This window comes from Balaenoptera physalus (genome assembly GCF_965194825.1).
Source record: "Balaenoptera physalus genome assembly, chromosome: 12".
In the NCBI taxonomy this organism is placed as follows: Eukaryota; Metazoa; Chordata; class Mammalia; order Artiodactyla; family Balaenopteridae; genus Balaenoptera; species Balaenoptera physalus.
The window spans coordinates 90,360,003-90,377,797 of record NC_138897.1 but is presented as its reverse complement, the minus strand read 5'-3'; the positions used below and the strand labels follow the sequence as shown (position 1 = coordinate 90,377,797).

The 17,795-nt window shown below is 39.4% G+C and overlaps 1 protein-coding gene across 5 annotated transcripts in view; it reads left to right on the top strand.

Annotated features, from left to right (window-relative positions):
- The window catches only part of SBNO1 (strawberry notch homolog 1), a 58,927-nt gene that overhangs the window by 2,990 nt on the left and 38,142 nt on the right, over positions 1-17,795 (top strand). The window contains exons 2-7 of one of the 5 annotated variants that reach the window (XM_082418189.1): positions 5,360-5,491; positions 6,017-6,121; positions 7,561-7,870; positions 12,277-12,377; positions 16,196-16,292; positions 17,326-17,486. In XM_082418189.1, the coding sequence (XP_082274315.1) occupies positions 5,360-5,491; positions 6,017-6,121; positions 7,561-7,870; positions 12,277-12,377; positions 16,196-16,292; positions 17,326-17,486 (906 nt within the window). Of the gene's footprint in view, positions 1-5,359; positions 5,492-6,016; positions 6,122-7,557; positions 7,871-12,276; positions 12,378-16,195; positions 16,293-17,325; positions 17,487-17,795 lie in introns of all 5 variants that reach the window. The other 4 variants (XM_082418188.1, XM_082418190.1, XM_082418192.1 and 1 more) reach the window with 4 other exon arrangements.

The window sequence follows — 17,795 nt, the reverse complement described above, 5'->3', positions numbered from 1 at the left end:
ATGTTGAGAAGGCTAGCCATCTGATTTTGATGTTGTGATCGAGAAAGTAGTCCCCCCACCCAAATCTTTCTTGGGCTTCTTTTTCAAAGCAGTTTTGAAACTTGTATATAATCTGCACATTCCTTTTTTTGTTGTTGTTGTTAAAATAAATTTATTTATTTATTTATTTTTGGGTGTGTTGGGTCTTCGTTTCTGTGCGAGGGCTTTCTCTAGTTGCGGCGAGCAGGGGCCACTCTTCATCGCGGTGCGCGGGCCTCTCACTATCGCGGCCTGTCTTGTTGCGGAGCACAGGCTCCAGACGCGCAGGCTCAGTAGTTGTGGCTCACGGGGCCTAGTTGCTCCGCGGCATGTGGGACCTTCTCAGACCAGGGCTCGAACCCATGTCCCCTGCACTGGCAGGCAGATTCTGAACCACTGCGCCACCAGGGAAGCCCTGCACATTCCTTTTTGATTCCATTCTTCCTATAGGTTTTGCAATGAGAGTGAGGGGAGGGGCACTTTACTGAGCAATCGCTGCTTGGGGAAGTAGGTGTTAAAAAATACAGATTATATCCTTTTAGGTAAAGAAAATCCTTTTTAGCAAACTTCTTTATACCTACCTTCCCTTCCTCCTGATGCCCTTAAGGAACCAGCACTCAGTAGACACTTAATGAATACTTGTCGATGGACTTAACCAGCTAAATTCTAAGTGGATCATTAGCCTTCAGATTCTTAAGCCGAGTGCCAGTCATTGACATCCAGGCTACATAGAAACAAAGTTGGGTCAAAAATTAGACAGGTTTAGCACTATTAAGTAATGAGAAAAATCCTTTTCAGGCAAAGATATTTCTTTTTTTTAAAAATAAATTTAAATTTATTTTATTTTTGGCTGCGTTGGCTCTTTGTTGCTGCACGCGGGCTTTCTCTAGTTGTGGCGAGTGGAGGTTACTCTTGGTTTTGGTGCACGGGGTTCTCATTGCGGTGGCTTCTCTTGTTGTGGAGCTCTAGGGTGTGCGGGCTTCAGTAGTTATGGCACGCAGGCTCAGTAGTTGTGGCGCACAGGCTTACTTGCTCCACAGCATGTGGGGTCTTCCCAGACCAGGGCTCGAACGCGTGTCCCCTACATTGGCAGGGGGATTCTTAACCACTGCACCACCAGGGATGTCCGGCAAAGATATTTCTAAAATGATATCATATGTGCACATTTAAAGATGTCTACTAGTTTCCTCTAGATACGCTAATTGATTAGACATATTGGATGTATGACACTTGAGTAAAAAGGGTGCTAGTATTTTATAGAACTAATGTGGAAGTTAATTAGTGAATAAATTGCCAACAGGTAAAGTTTGTTTTCTAGATATAAAGTGTTGTATCAGCAATTTGAAGGAAAACCATTTTTTGAACATTATAGTAATGTTTATCAACATGATGGTTAATAGTAGCTAATATTTATTCCACGTAGTGTAATATTTACTCAACACAGCAATCCTGTAAAGTAGGTTCTATTTTTATTCCCATTTGAAGATGAGGAAACTGAGTCACAAGTCATTACTTAACTGTGTTACACTACTTAGCAGATGATGTAGCCAGTATTTGAAACCAGGTTTTCCCCTTGACTTCATAGTCTCCTCAGCCTCTGTAGTGTACTGCTGCTGCTGCTGCAGATACACCTCTCGTATCTGCCCAGAGCTCTAAAGATCTGCTTCGGTCTCAACAAGAGGAACCTTGTCCTTGTTGATAGGTTTCAGTGTTGGTATTCTCAGTGGGAACTGTATCCTTTCATTCTTCTGATTGGCTGTGGTTTCTCAGGATTCTCTTCCTGCCAAGGATGTCTCTTAGTTTCTCTCTACTACTGTGTCATTAGTCCTTATTTATCATAGACGCTTTCATGGGTGTACTATTTTGAATAGGTGATATTTTCAAATGTATTTATGATAAAAATGGAACCTTTTTGTTGTCCATTGTTTGAGATGGAATCACTCTGTGGTTAGTAGTTAGCAGTTCTTTTGCACCTAACAGTGCTTGTGTTTACATTATACTTAGTGGGTTCAAAGTGAAAATGCTTTTTCCCTCTCAGGAATAAATCTTACTTGTTTGTAAAATGTGGGGAAGGTTGCATAATATAACCTTTTAGGGGCTCTGTCAGCTTGAGCACTGAAATTCTGTGAGTCTGTAATATTGATAGTTTCAGAATAGGAATATGATTAAGTATTAAGGGTTTTGCTTAATGGAGTTAGAGAATGGCATAGATGTGTCCTCTCTATCCCCTCCCCACTTCTCATGCAAAAAAAGTGCAAGTAGGGAATTTGTGCCCAATTGGCTTGAGAGAAAGGATCCCTAGATTTTATTTGTGTATAAGATGTATATAAAATTAAAATCTCTTTCATTAATAGCTCGTAAAAGACAATGTCTCTTACAGGCATCGTCAGTACTAGGTCACTGCTCAGATCAGAGGGTCTCAAATTGTGATTCCTATGCATTTTGAGTAGGTCACTGATAATGTTACTTATAACTGTGGCCATCATTTCTTATATGGACTCCAACAAGTTTATTCCCCAAATACCTCTCTTCCGTGATATTTTTGTACTTATAATGCTAATTGTTCAGAAAATATATTTCAGAAAGCTCTCGTGAATTCAGTAACACGTGGATTAATGGATCCCTCGGCCTCCAAGCTTTCTGTGGTCTGTAGTTTAGGAATCATTGGTTTAAAAGAATGTGCTTTTGTTTCAAATGTAAATAATTATTTCCAATATTTACTTTAAAAAAGATGACATTTTGATAGTTTCAGGAATTATTAATCTAGGTCAAAATTAGCCATAGCAAGTGGGCTAAGACCCTGTATTCCCATAGGTCATTGGTCCTAATGAAGTATTTTATAGATTGAAAATGTTTTTAAAGCGTTGGTTTGCTCTCTTGGTACATATTTGTACTATGTACTAGGATAGTAGCTTGTAAAGTGTGGTCAACTATGTATTAGAAAAATGAATCAACTTTTTTTTTAAATAAATTTATTTATTTTATTTATTTATTTTTGGCTGTGTTGGGTCTTTGTTGCTGTGTGCAGGCTTTCTCTAGTTGTGGTGAGTGGGGGCTACTTTTCATTGTGGTGCGTGGGCTTCTCATTGCTGTGGCTTCTCTTGTTGCGGAGCATGGGTTCTAGGCACATGGGCTTCAGTAGTTGTGGCACGTGGGCTCAGTAGTTGTGGCTCACGGGCTCTAGAGCGCAGGCTCAGTAGTTGTGGCGCATGGGCTTAGCTGCTCCGCGGTATGTGGGATATTCCTGGACCAGGGCTCGAACCCATGTCCCCTGCATTGGCAGGCGAATTCTTAACCACTGCACCACCAGGGAAGCCCCAGAATGGATCAATTTTATATTAAACCCATATTGTGACATTTCTCCTTGTCTCCTCTGTCATCTAGTTCTTTCATACTATTTCCATCTTGTTGTTTAATACTAATTCTCCCCTTTCCAGTTTTAATCTCAGACAGGCATTTATTCCAAAGTTAAGTATTGAAACTTCACAGGTTACCAATATTGACTTCTTGATCTACTCATTGGAAAGAGAATGCGTGGGCTTTGGGAATTTGAACAGTCTAGATCTGGGTGTGACCTTGGGCAGGTAATTTAAGCTTTTTGAGCCTCAGTTTCATTTCTAGAATTATAATATTTATCTTGCTCAGGGTTGTCATGGGCTAGTGATGGACATGAAGAGCCTGACACTGTGCCAGGCTTGTACAAGATACTTAGTCACTGTCAGTTCCCTTCCCTTCCCATCTGCTCAAAATGCTTTCTTCCTTAGACTTCTTTTCTTTTCTCTGAAAAATTTTGGGGAAATCTCCTTTGGGCTATCCTTCCTCTCATCCTTTAAACAGTGGGTCTGCCCTTCGTTTCATTTCTGGATGTCTGTGGTTTCCACCTTAAACTCACTCGTATTTCCTTTAGAACATCTTTGTAAATGATGTACAAGCGACGTAGACCTACCTAGTAGAGAATTTCTCTATGAAATGTCCTGCTTTCATCTAAAACAGTGGTTCTTGTATGTTGGGAAGTCATGGTCATGGTATTCTTGGCTAACAACTTTTTTTTTGTAGGACGTAATGAAACATTTAATTGCGTTGCACAGTCTGAGAATAAACGGATTAGCTGAAAATTAGTATATATGTAATGTGAAATTAGTTCTTTGAGAAAAACAAGTAGTCAGATTTCTCATAATTATGTTTGTGTATATAAATTGGTTATTTCAGATAAATTAATGAGAAAAGTTAAAATTAAGAAAGCTCTGTTAAACTTTTTTTTCCCTACAAAATGGATAAAAATCTATCTTAGTGGTAGAATACTTTGAATTGGCTCCTATGAGTACAGTTGGAAAACCCCAACTGAAGGTGTATTTGCCTGCTCGAATTAGGCATTTTTCCCCCTAAACTCCATATATCTCATCTTTTAGGTCTCCTGGGCTCAACCTTTTTCATTTTCTCTCGGTGGCTTAACTCTAATTATCCATCAACTCATGCTTTTTTGTGTGTGTTTCATGTTCTCCCTTCCATTTTGAGCTTTTATTTAAACTTAGTCTTATGGATTCTCCTTCTTAAATATTTTGGAATCCATTCTCCCTTCTTTCTGTTTACATCTTACTGTTATAGCACATCATCTTTTTCCTGATCTGCTGTAGCAGTTTCCTAAGATGTCTCCCTGCCTTGGTCTTACTCTACCCATTCTCAGTTTGCTTCCACACTGCTGTGGAGTAATTTTTCTAAGTCACAAATCTGACTATGTCTTGCAGTCCTCTATCTGAAAACGCTTTAGTGACCCCTGATCCTCACAGGATTAAATGAGCTCTCTAGCATGGTGTTCAGAGCTGTGGGCAAAAACTTCTTCGTCTCTTGCCATCACCTTTGTGAACCTCGTATTTTTTTTTTTTTTTGAACCTCGTATTTCTGTTCTGAGCTTCCGTACCCATGTTGAACTACTCTAGCCATCTTTCTTAGAGTGCCAGCATCATTCGTGCCCCCATAAGTTTGAATGCACTATCCAGAAGATCCTTGTCTACCTGGCAATTTCTTACCTGAGAATTGGCTCCATTGTCATCTTTGTAATCTCTCTCCCCAGGTGAATTCAGCATTTCCTTCTCTGTTCCCATGGCATTTTGTAACATATACTCTTTCTGTGATTTACATACTTTTCTTTCCTTTCCATCTTAATGTGAATTTCTTGGGATCAGAGACTATTTCTCTTTCATCCTTTTTTTGCCTGCTGTGTAGCAGGTTCTTCATAAATATTGAATGAATGGATCTGGTAGAAAATGTTGGTTTATATTTAGAAGAGTGTTAATTGTCATTTTAAGTTTTTTATGTTAATATTTAATATTTTGTTCTAAAGATGGTGGAGCCAGGGCAAGATTTACTGCTTGCTGCTTTGAGCGAGAGTGGAATTAGTCCGAATGACCTCTTTGATATTGATGGTGGAGATGCGGGACTTGCAACTCCAACACCTACCCCTCCCATACAGCAGGTAAGAGTTTTCCAAAGCCTCTGTAAAAAGTGAGTTTTTTTAAATTTTATTTTCTATTATAGAAATAGGTATTGTTAAGCCTTCATTTTAAATATGCATGTGAATATTACTTTTACGTTGAGTATTAGTCTTTATTCACAAAGTGGAAAATACTTGGCTGTGAAAATCAAGACATTATTTTCTGCTTTGATATATAACGTAAGAGATGAATTGCTTAGAGTTATTGCAGGAGGATCACTAATCTCAATATTTGTCTTTGTACTTTATAGGAATATTTTTCTGAGGTTTCACTATACACATTCTCTGAAAGCAAAAATAAGATTCTGGTGTTAGCGTAGTTTAGTGAAGATGTTATGCTTGCAAAGATTGTTATTTTATACCTGGTATCAGTGATTTTACATTCCATTTGAATGTAAAGCTTGAAAAATTTTTTTATTTTAATAAAATAAATACATCTCTTGTTCTTGAAACAGAATTCACTGCCGTCATTCTTTATTTCTTTCTCTGATGTTGTTTTCTCTCCAGTCAGTGCCACTTAGTGCATTAGAACTAGGTTTGGAGACTGAAGCAGCAGTTCCTGTTAAACAAGAACCAGAGACGCTACCTACTCCAGCACTATTAAATGTTAGGGTAAGAATTATTTAGATTTGGCATTACTATGAAAATAGTTCAGGGTTGTAGTAAGAAAATAACCTTTAATATGAAGTAGTTTTATTTCACTAGTTCTGCTTTTTGCTACTTTTTTCCCAGTATTCTATCTACTCTCACCTCCTACTTTATAAAACGTTTCTTTCACTCTTCTGGTAGTTATGTTGATCAAAAGATTAGGGGGAAAAAACCCCCATTTTTTTAGGTTATTTATTGCAAGTGATAGAAAATTCATGAAGTAAAGATGAACTACATGTTAACCCACTACACTTTTCATTTTTACTTGTTTCTTTCAGCTTTTGTCCATTGGCATATATAATTTTTATGTGATTGTTATTGTGCTTTAAATGTAGAGTTCCACTGACCTTGCTTTAAACATAGCAGTTTTCGTTGTTGCTGTTGTTACTGTAGGCTGGGCTGCACGGCTTGTGGGATCTCAGTTCCCCAACCAGGGATTGAACCCGGGCCATGGCAGTGAAAGCCCTGAATCCTAACCAGTAGGCCACAGGAAACTCCCTACGCATAGCAATTATTAATTTAAGGTCTAGTGGTATAAAATTATTAGACTGGTTAAAATTTGATAACTTTTGATAAATTATTGTTGAGAGTTACATTTAAAATTAATAGTAATCTAGAAGATTCTTGTTAGAGAAGTCATGGAGAAATAAATAATTTGAAGAGGGAAGGAAGTAGAAATAGACTTAAATTTATAAAAATACCTGTGTTGTACTTTAGTTGGTTGAAGTCACAGACATTTGTTATCCTCAAATCTTGACTTTTTTTTTCATTTTTGTCCAACTCCTAACTCCCACCCCACAACTATAAAAATAAAATGCTATGTAGCTTTGCCTTAGGCTCAAAGGAAGCATCCGCATTATCACTGATATTTGTAATTTACCTGGGTGGATCATTCATGGGGCATAGGAATTTAAAACTCTGCTTGGTGGTCTTATTAAGTTAAACGTTCGTATAGTCTGTATGATAGCAGACAAAGCATTGGACAGGAATCATAGAATGTTAGAAATGGAAAATGGTCATCAGAGAGCCCGGGCCTCCAGAGGTAAAGTGATTTGTCTAAGGTTATCTTATTAGTTGGGGGCAGTGCTGGGATTAGAAATTATGTTCCTAGTCCTTGTGTTATGTAGGGTGACTATACATCACAGCTTGCTTAGGATACTCTCATTTTGTGCTTGCTGCCCCCAACACTACTACTGTACCTTCTTTTTCTCAAATAGTGTATTTTAACTAGGTAGTTTATATCTAATGATATTTATTAGAACCAAAGTGCCAGTGGTTGGGTAAGATTCTTAATAAGTCACTTTTAGAGTTTTAAATGGCCTATTGTGTTTGTGGATATGGGTTGCATTAGAGAATAAAGAATTTTTCACAGGTGTGATGTATATGGTTTTCTCTTCTAGCAGCAGCCTCCATCTACTACAACATTTGTGCTGAATCAAATAAATCAGCTTCCGACTTTGGGATCTACAATTGTAATGACTAAAACACCACCTGTAACCACGAATAGGCAAACCATCACTTTAACAAAGTTCATTCAGACTACTGCAAACACACGTCCTTCAGTCTCAGCACCAGCAGCACGAAATGCCATGACCTCTGCACCTTCAAAAGACCAGGTTCAACTGAAGGACCTACTAAAAAATAATAGTCTGAACGAACTCATGAAACTGAAGCCACCGGCTAATATTGCTCAGCCAGTTGCAACAGCAGCTAGTAAGTCTTTTTGTTTTCAATAGCGTCAACTGCTTGCCTTCGTTAAGATATGTCAGTGTGTTTTTAAGGGTTTGCTTAGGTCTTAAAAGAAGTAGTCATGACAGGAGATGATATCTGCATGACTCTGTGGACTTAACAGTATTTATGCAATTCAAGGGAAGCAAAAATTTAGAAGCCTTAGCCTTAAGCTTTAAAATGAAGTGTGGAATTATCAAGTGGCTACGTGAACACCATGAGATCTCAGTTTTATAAATTGTGAATAACTGGTTAACATTTTTCTCAGTCATTTAAATCAGTGCTTTTCAAGCTTTATAACTGTGAGTCACTTGGGGATCTTTGTACAAAAACAGAATCAGATTCAATAGGTCTGGGATGGGGACCAAGATTCTGCATTTCTTTTTTTTTTTTTTTTTTTTAAATTTTTATTTATTTATTTATGGCTGTGTTGGGTCTTCGTTTCTGTGCTAGGGCTTTCTCTAGTTGTGGCAAGTGGGGGCCACTCTTCATCGCGGTGCGCGGGCCTCTCACTATCGCGGCCTCTCTTGTTGCGGAGCACAGGCTCCAGACGCACAAGCTCAGTAATTGTGGCTCACGGGGCCCAGCTGCTCCGCGGCATGTGGGATCTTCCCAGACCAGGGCTTGAACCCATGTCCCCTGCATTGGCAGGCAGATTCTCAACCACTGCGCCACCAGGGAAGCCCAAGATTCTGCATTTCTGACAAGCTTTTTAGAGGTGCTGTTGCTGGTGGTCCTTGGACCATGCTTGAGGTGTAATGGGCTTTAAACTGATACTTCACTACTTTAACTCTTACAGTTTTATGATTTTGCTTGTCATTAGCTTCATTGTATGTCGGTAGTCGTGTTTTTTAGTAAGTTTTCTTTTAAAATATATAAACTTTCATTGTAATGAAAATGAATAGTAATTCACTATATTTTCTTTGAAGAGTGAGCACTCAAAATACTTCTTTAATAATAGCTTTACTGAGATAATTCACATACCATTGTACCTTTTAAAGGGGTACAATTCAGTGGATTTTAGTATATTCACAGAGTTGTGCAGCCATTACCACTAGCTAATCCATAATGCTTTAAGTGTAGGTTTAGATTTAAAGAGAAAAAGCTCAACAGTGGTTTGATCACTCTTTTTTAGGAATTCATTTATGCATAAAGAATGTAAATTTTACAGTTAATTTTTCTTCTCTGGAGTGGCTTTTTTATTGCTCATATATTCAACAGATATTTATTTATTTATTAATTGCCACACTGTGAGGCATGTGGGATCTTAGTGCCTTGACCAGGGATCGAACCCATGCCCCCTGCAGTGGGAGCCCTGAATCTTAACCACTGGACCACCAGGGAAGTCCCTGTTCTAGGATTCTGAGACTATGGCTGGGAAGAAAACTGTTGAAATCTCTGCCCTCATAGAGCTTGCATCTGAGTGGAGAAAAACAGACAATAAACAAAATAAATAAAGTATATAGTATGTTAGGGGTAGGCACGTGGAGAAAAATGGAAAATGGAATATGGGGCAGGAATAGGTTGTATTTAAGTGGAATGCTTAGAGGAAGCTTTGTATTTAGTGTAGTAAGGTAATTTTAAGGGTAAAATAGAATTTTTTTTTTAACTTTGGCTATATCAGATTTTAGTAGTATAGTTTTAGAAACTGAAAAATGTGAACTCTTTTTTTTCTTTTTTGGCTGTGCCACTCGGCTTGCAGGATCTTAGTTCCCTGACCAGGGGTCAGTGAAAGTGCCGAGTCCTCACCACTGGACCGCCAGGGAATTCCCAAAATGTGAACTCTTAAGAGGGATAGTCTTTCCTTTTTTCCATTGAGCTAAATAGTATTTGACTCCCTGCCTGGTGATTTATACTAATACATAACATCTCACTGGGCTCTTGGAATGAGGTGCTGGGTATTGAATAGAGAGTTCCTCCTTCCAAACAGCTGCTTTATTTTTCCAATTGAGAGAGATAAGTTTTAACACCCGATATATTTTATAGCAGAATTGATTGCTGGGAAGTTCTAATGTGCTTGTGTTTATAGAGTAGAGGGCCAGGGACTTCACTGGTGGTCCAGTGGTTAAGACTGCACTCCCAATGCAGGGGACCTGGGTTCAATCCCTGGTCATGGAACTAGATCCCGCATGCCACAACTAAAGATCCCGCACCCAACAACGAAGATCCCGCATGCCGCAACTAAGACCTGGCTCAGCCAAATAAATAAATAAATATTAAAAAAATAATAATAAAGTAGAGGGCTGGGGCATTCTAAAGGAATGAGCAAGGAGTGTTTGTAGGTGATGTGGAACTAACTTTGTCTTCAGTGACAAATACAATTAAAAATACCAGATAATCTAATCTTTGAGTCCATACCTTTGTGCCTTATGGCTGTAGTTTTACTCTTAAGGTTATTGTCCTGAACTGACTGGAGCCTGGCAGCTAGATGCCCATTGAGAAATCATTTTAACTGTCTCAGGATTGATTTCCATTCTTTGCCATGGAGAGCAGGACCACGGCCCTGACCTAGCTGAGGTGCAGGACAGCATCTGGAATGGCTCCTGGGAGACTTAGGGGTGATCAGCAGTTAGTAGAAGCTGCTTTTCATTAAAGTCTTTGGATTTAATGAGGAGAAAGACTGCTGCTGTGCCATCGTGAGGAAAGAGTTTAGAGAGCAAAACAAAACAGCTTTGGAGCTGACCGAGTAATATCTAGTACAGTAACATCTCCCACATCCAATATAATACTTCTTAAAAGACAAAAGACTGCAAGTCAAGGCCATCCTTCTGTGGAAGGCTGAGAAATTGTCAGACTAGACCAGGGCTGAAAAAGAAACATGGTAAGTGAATGCCAAAGATAAACTAACTTTTGTGTTGTAGGAGAGGGTCATCTTTTTACTTGAAAGAGAAGACTGTTAAAACTATGAAACTGCAGAGAGCGAGGTTTTGCATGTTCTCTCTCTCTCTCTCTTTTTTTTTTTTTTGGCCGCCCCGCATGGCTTGTGGGATCTTAGTTCCCCAACCAGAGATTGAACCCAGGCCCTCAGCGGCAGTGAAAGCATGGAGTCCTAACCACTGGACCACCAGGGAATTCCCTGCATGTTCTCTGCCCCTTTTGGAGCCCTTAGCCCTTCAGGTTGCTCTTTGGATTCTGATCTCTCAGTTGAGCTCCAGTCGTGTAACTCTTTCTATGAACTGTTCAGTGGCTCTCCCACAGTTATATTAAACAGATCTGTGCTCCCAAGTAAATTTATTATCTCTGTACCAGCTTCCTTATTTTGCTAACACTTTAATCCCAGCCATTTTGTAGTCCCAAGTGACAGGCCACCCAAATACTCCCTATCTTTTGGTAGAATACATAAGGTGATAATCCGTTCTCCTGGTGTAATTTTCACACTGTGATTGCAAGAATACCAGGTACTGGGAGTGCTTCAGGTATACTTGGAGGATGGAGGCTAGTTACAGGGGCTCAGAACTTCTCAACCAAGTAGTTCTACTTTTTTTTTTTTTTTTAATTAATTAATTAATTAGTAATTTTTGGTTCTATTGGGTCTTCGTTGCTGCGCACAGGCTTTCTCTAGTTGTGGCGAGTGGGAGCTACTCTTTGTTGCGGTGCGCGGGCTTCTCATTGCTGTGGCTTCTCTTGTTGCAGAGCACGGGCTCTAGGTGCGCGGGCTTCAATAGTTGTGGCTCGTGGGCTCTAGAGCGCAGGCTCAGTAGTTGTGGCACACGGGCTTAGCTGCTCCGCGGCATGTGGCATCTTCCCGGACCAGGGCTCGAACTCGTGTCCCCTGCATTCGCAGGCAGATTCTTAACCACTGTGCCGCCAGGGAAGCCCAGTAGTTCTATTTTGATTGATACTTTGATGGAGAGGTTCTTGTGCTATATCTAAAAAGAGTTTGCAAACCACTGGTATAGAAGAACAGATTCATTCTTTGGATCTTTATTCTGAGGGAAGACAGTAGAGTTCCCAAACTGTTTTTTTTTTCCCTTCCAGAAATAATTATTTTGCCTTGAAAGTTAGTAAGTACCACCAGATCAGGTGAGATTGATTCTATCTTGGTGATAATACCAGGTTTTGTGCCAAGTGAAGTGTCTCAGAGTAATGCTGGCTGTGGGTAATTGTTTTGAAATAAACTGCCAAATAGTGTTCTGGTTAAGGTGTCTTTTTGATAAAATAGTTTTCAAATTTCCTGTGCACATGTTTCCTTTTAAGTTGTTTTCTAATGTTAATTCTTACCTCCATAATGACATATAGCTTGAATATTTTTATCCTTATGCTTAATTTAAGTTAGAGATAAGAGATTGGTATTCTTTGGTTTGTGAAGTGGGTAAACTTTACTGAACTTTTTAAAAACTGTAGGAAAATAGATATTTTGTTCTAAAATGTAAATTATCTCTCCCCCTCAGCTGATGTAAGCAATGGCACAGTAAAGAAAGAGTCTTCTAATAAAGAAGTAGCAAGAATATGGATAAATGACATGAAAATGAGGAGTTTTTCCCCGACCATGGTGAGTTTCAAAAGCTGTTTCTGTATTTTTGTGTGGTATGAAAGTACACTTGGCTAAGTGTAGCTCTCAGAAAACTTTTTGGCGTGAAGGGGAGCTTCTCAGCCACATAAACTAATGAATAAGCATTAAACCTCACTGGAATAAATTAATATATGCTAAACAAGGTGATTATAACATACATATTTGATAGGATAGAGTATTATACAAAGTACTGACACTTTTCTGTTGTGAATTTCATCTGATAAGTAAAAAGGATAATGTGGAGTTAACCAAAAGTATTTGATAATTATGTTCATTTTAGGATTGAGCCTTATTATATAGCTGGTTATGGGATGTCAGATCATATAATGGTTTAGTTGTGAGTAAATTATATGTTAACATTTCTTTTACATTTTGGAAATGCTATATGCTTCAGTTAAATTGATTCTGTGCATGCATTTAATAATTACGCAGTGTATAACCCTGCCTCTGTGTGGTGGGTTTCTGGCTCCCCATTTTAATAAACGTATAATTAACACCACATGGTTTAAGTAGTAATATAAGGTACAGCAAGAGGTAAATAGTGATGCTCGCAATAGGGCTTATGAGTTTGTAGGAAGATGAGACTCAGATGGCCTGGGAGGAGGACTTCACTTTTTTTTTTTTTTTAATTTTATTTATTTATTTGTTTTTATTTTTGGCTGTGTTGGGTTTTCGTTGCTGCGCATGCGTTTTCTCTAGTTGCGGTGAATGGGGGTTACTCTTCACTGTGGTGCGCAGGCTTCTCACTGTCGTGGCTTCTCTTGTTGCAGAGCACAGTCTCTAGAGTGCAGGCTCAGTAGTTGTGGCGCACGGGCTCAGTTGCTCCGCGGCATGTGGGATCTTCCCAGGCCAGGGATCGAACCCGTGTCCCCTGCATTGGCAGGCAGATTCTTAACCACTGCGCCACCAGGGAATCCCAGGACTTCATTTTATGGAGGAGATGTCGTGGAGTTTGGGTGTCGAGTCTGGAGAGACTTTGAGAGGGCATTTTAGGAAGGGAGCTACAGCATTAATAGGCACAGAGGAGGTGGTAGCTATATGCTGAGGATACTTGGCTTGCAGGAGGAAATTGGAATGGTTGATTGGGGGCTCTGTGGAGGGTCCTGAATTGAATTTGATGGACTTGGGGCAGCACCACCGAGGGCTACTGGAAGTAGAGGGACCTATTAGTGACTCAGGATGGGTTGGGAAGAAGAGACAGGTTAAGAGGTTGGTTAAGTAATCCAGAAGGGAAGTGATAAGGAACTAAACTTTAGGGATTGCAAAGGTGATTGGAAAGGAAAAAAGGAAGAAAGTAAGAGGGGACTGCACATAATGATACCAGAGGATTGGTAAGACTGGGAATGAAATATGGACTTGGAGAGACAGCAAAGCAACCTGTGCCTGACGTTTTGAACGGGAACCAGGAGAACGAGTGTTGGCAGTATCAGTTTACTTAACAGTTGAGTGCGAGCAGCTTACTTGGAAGTTGATTTTTGGAAAATAAGAATGCATTTTTCTTTAAGATTATTTAGTGCTCAAGTTCCCAGTCCAGCCCCTGTTGCCCATAACATGCCCAAAGTTCTATGTTGTCCTAGCAGTTAAGAGACATCTAACAGAGTGCAAACTGGTAGCCTGTGGATGAAAACCAATTGACAGGTGTTTTGTTTGGCCTCCACATTATTTTGAAAATTTTTGAATGTGTTACAAACACATAAAAATGCTGATTTCCAGGTTCTCTTGAGAAATAGGAGTACCTGACAATCCTGGGCCCACATTCCCCACCTCGTGTTAACATGCCTAGAGTTGAGTAGTGAACATCTACTTTGTGTGTTGGTCACACGTTCCCCATGTACCACAGTCTCCCTCTCCTTCATTTATCTCCTTGACCCTAAGCTTGGTGTCAGTTGCCATTTTACATCCAGGTGGCTTAGACATATTACTTGTCTGGTCCTTGGATTTTGTGACCGTATTGTGTTACCAGCTAATTCTCCAATTATATACCTGCGGTATATTTTTTTTAAAGGTAGGGAAAGACAAGGTAGAGGGAGAAAGGTGGCTGGTCATTGAGCATAGGGCGCGTTCCTATTTTACAGATGAGGCAGAGGTGCAGAGGGGGATGGGGAGGACTCAGAATGTAAGTGATTTGCCCAGGGCTGCACAGGTAGCAGCAGAAGCGGGGTCTGGGGTCTGGGTCTGCTTCGCTGGCCGGCTCCGTTTCATCTCTCATTTCTGAAACTGGGTTTTATTCTGGCATACTTTCTGAGAACATTCAGAGTTTCTTTGGATTTTTTTCTAAGGACTCCATGGGTTGATGGCTGGATGTTTATCTCACATCTCCCTTTTCTTTCCCACATTTACTGAGCATCTGTATGCCATATGCTGCTCTAGACTAAATAAAAATAAATAAGTAAAATAAAAATAAAAGAGGAGCCTGACCTTACTTTTTATTTATTTATTTATTTGTTTTTAAAATAAATATTTTATTTATTTTATTTTTGGCTGCATTGGGTCTTCGTTGCTGTGCATGGGCTTTCTCTAGTTGCAGTGAGCGGGGGCTACTCTTCGTTGTGGTGTGTGGGCTTCTCGTTGCGGTGGCTTCTCTTGTTGCGGAGCACGGGCTCTAGGTGTGCGGGCTTCAGTAGTTGTGGCACGTGGGCTCAGTAGTTGTGGCTCGCAGACTCTAGAGCGCAAGCTCAGTAGTTGTGGCACACGGGCTTAGTTGCTCCGCAGCATGTGGGATCCTCCCGGACCAGGGCTCGAACCCATGTCCCCTGCATTGGCAGGTGGATTCTTAACCACTGCATCACCAGGGAAGCCCTGATGTTACATTTTAATGCCCTGATGTTACATTTTAATGCCATGTTGTCCTTTACCTGTAGGTCCTGACTAGGTTTTCTCTTTGTCCTTCTCCTCCCTTCCTTGGTATACTGGGTCCCACAGCTTCTTCCCTACACTCTTCCTTGATCAAGCCCACATTAATAAAGAGCTTCCCTTTATGGTTTACTGGTAGTGAAAAGCAGCTTTTTCAGGCGCTTCTTATTCCCCTATTCCTCCCTCCCTCTACCCCTTTAAGATTCTGTAGAGAAACACAAGGTAACATGACTATATTGACCATTCACTCACTTTGCCTGGGGCAGTCTGGGTTTACTGCTGTTTTCCTGGTGTAGTTACTAATAACTCCTCATTTTATTCTCAGATGTGCTGAAGTTTGGAGAGTAGGTGATATAGGATTCTGTATGATTGTTGTGTCTGTGGAGACACAGATGTCTGAAGTAAATTCTCTGTCTTTTAGAAGAACCTTTAAACTCAAGAGTTTTCTGGGGTTTAGGTTTTAGGATCTAAGGGAAAGAAACAGATGAAGGTGAACTGAGAAGAGGGTGGGATGTGAGACTTAAAGAGAGTTCCTGTCCGTGAGATTGTAGGATGTGCTGCTGGGACTCATCCACCTTTTCTCTCCAAACCCCTTGTTCTTTCTATTCCTGGAACTGCAACGAAGAGTGAGGACTGGAGGTTAGACTTCGGGGCATCAGGGAGGCTGGCAGGCAGTACTGAAGGGGAAAGTAGTTTGAGAAGGCGGTGGAGCCCTGTGGTGACCCATTTGTGTGTTTGCGATGAGAGCAGGTCGTGGGTTGTCTGTGCTTATCTTTGGAGGAGCAGGGAAACCACAGACTCTGACCCAGATATTAGGGAATATAGAAGTGGTGTGTCCTGTTTCCAGGACTGAAGATAATGGGTATTCCTACAGAAGAGTTTTTCTGTGTGTTGGCTGGGCCTCCAGTTTCTGGACGTAGTTGATTTTGCTCTCTTTGTTACAGAAGGTCCCTGTTGTGAAAGAGGAAGATGAACCAGAGGAGGAAGATGAAGAAGAAATGGGTCATGCGGAAACCTATGCAGAGTATATGCCAATAAAATGTATGGCTTTGGGATTTGTCAGAATAATGAAAGACTTCTGGGTTCCTTTTGAACTTAAAAAACTTTCCCGCATACATTATTATGTATTAAGATCTGTCCATGTTGGGTACCTCAGGATTTGATAAGTGTGAGCTTTGTAGTATGTTTTAAACTATAATATGTTTTAAAATAGCTACATGAAAATTCTGTGAGTTTTTTAATTTTCCTACACAAATTTAGAGCTTTGCTTTGGACTGAAGTCTTTTAAAACCACAAGTGAAAAGGCTTTTTCCTTTCAAGTTAATTTTGCTCATTTCAGCAGTGATTATAAAATCATAGTAAATTACAGAAATGTAAACACGTATCTTAGCTTTATAGTTTATACAGCTTATCTAAAACAAATTATAAAAACATGGGAATCTTAAAAATAAAATCGCTATTCGAATTCAGTGGTTTAAATTAACACCATTGCTTCCTTTTTCCCCGTAATGACCATGATTCATTTTTTTAGTGGCCACTGTATTAAGTTGAAAATTAATAATTTTTAGTTTTTGTGTAAAATTTTTCACTTTTTCATTTTATGGGGGTAATAAGATGGAAAAAAAATCTATGGCTAGAATTTTTCTCTCCTATACTCTGGCTTTCTATAAAAAGTCACCAATAAGACCACTTAAACTAAAAATCTCTGTTTACCAACTATGTATGGATTCCAAATTCCCATACTTTCCTGGTTATTTAAAATGACGCCTTAATCTAGGATTATGTTCTGTTACTACTGGAGAACCTGGTGGTATGAACTGCGATGGTATTTTTCTAGATCTTTTTAATCAAGTCTCTATTTAAACCATAGGTAGTTGATAAATAGGTCATTTTAGTCAAATTTAAACAGTACTTTACCATCAGTCAGTGAATTTATAAAGGATCCCAGGATGTATAGTTACTTATTATTATATTTTCTCTGTCAGAGGAGAAATATTGCAATATCTTATGATAAGACTGGGAAGTATTATTACTTAGAATAATTAAAATGAAGTATTTTTAAATTTTTGTTTAGTAAAAATTGGCCTGCGTCACCCAGATGCTGTAGTTGAAACTAGTTCTTTATCCAGTGTTACTCCTCCTGATGTTTGGTACAAAACGTCTATTTCTGAAGAAACCATTGATAATGGCTGGTTATCAGCATTACAGCTTGAGGCAATTACATATGCAGCCCAGGTAAGCTGTATAATTTATAACTACATACAGCTTTTATCTTTATTCTTAGTTCACAATGTATAGTTGTTTTAATTCAAAGTTAAGTTTTCCTTGCATGAAAATCTTGTGAATGTGATTTTTATACAAGTTTTATGTGTTAGAAAATTAAAGGGGTAGTGTGGATATGGGGAATGTGTTTCTAGTGCAAATGATAAATTGTCATAACGTTTTTGGAATTCACTGGGAACATGTATTAAAATTAAAAATACCTATATCCTTTTACCTAACAATTCCATGGGAGTCTGTTTCGTAGAACTATTAGATAAGAAC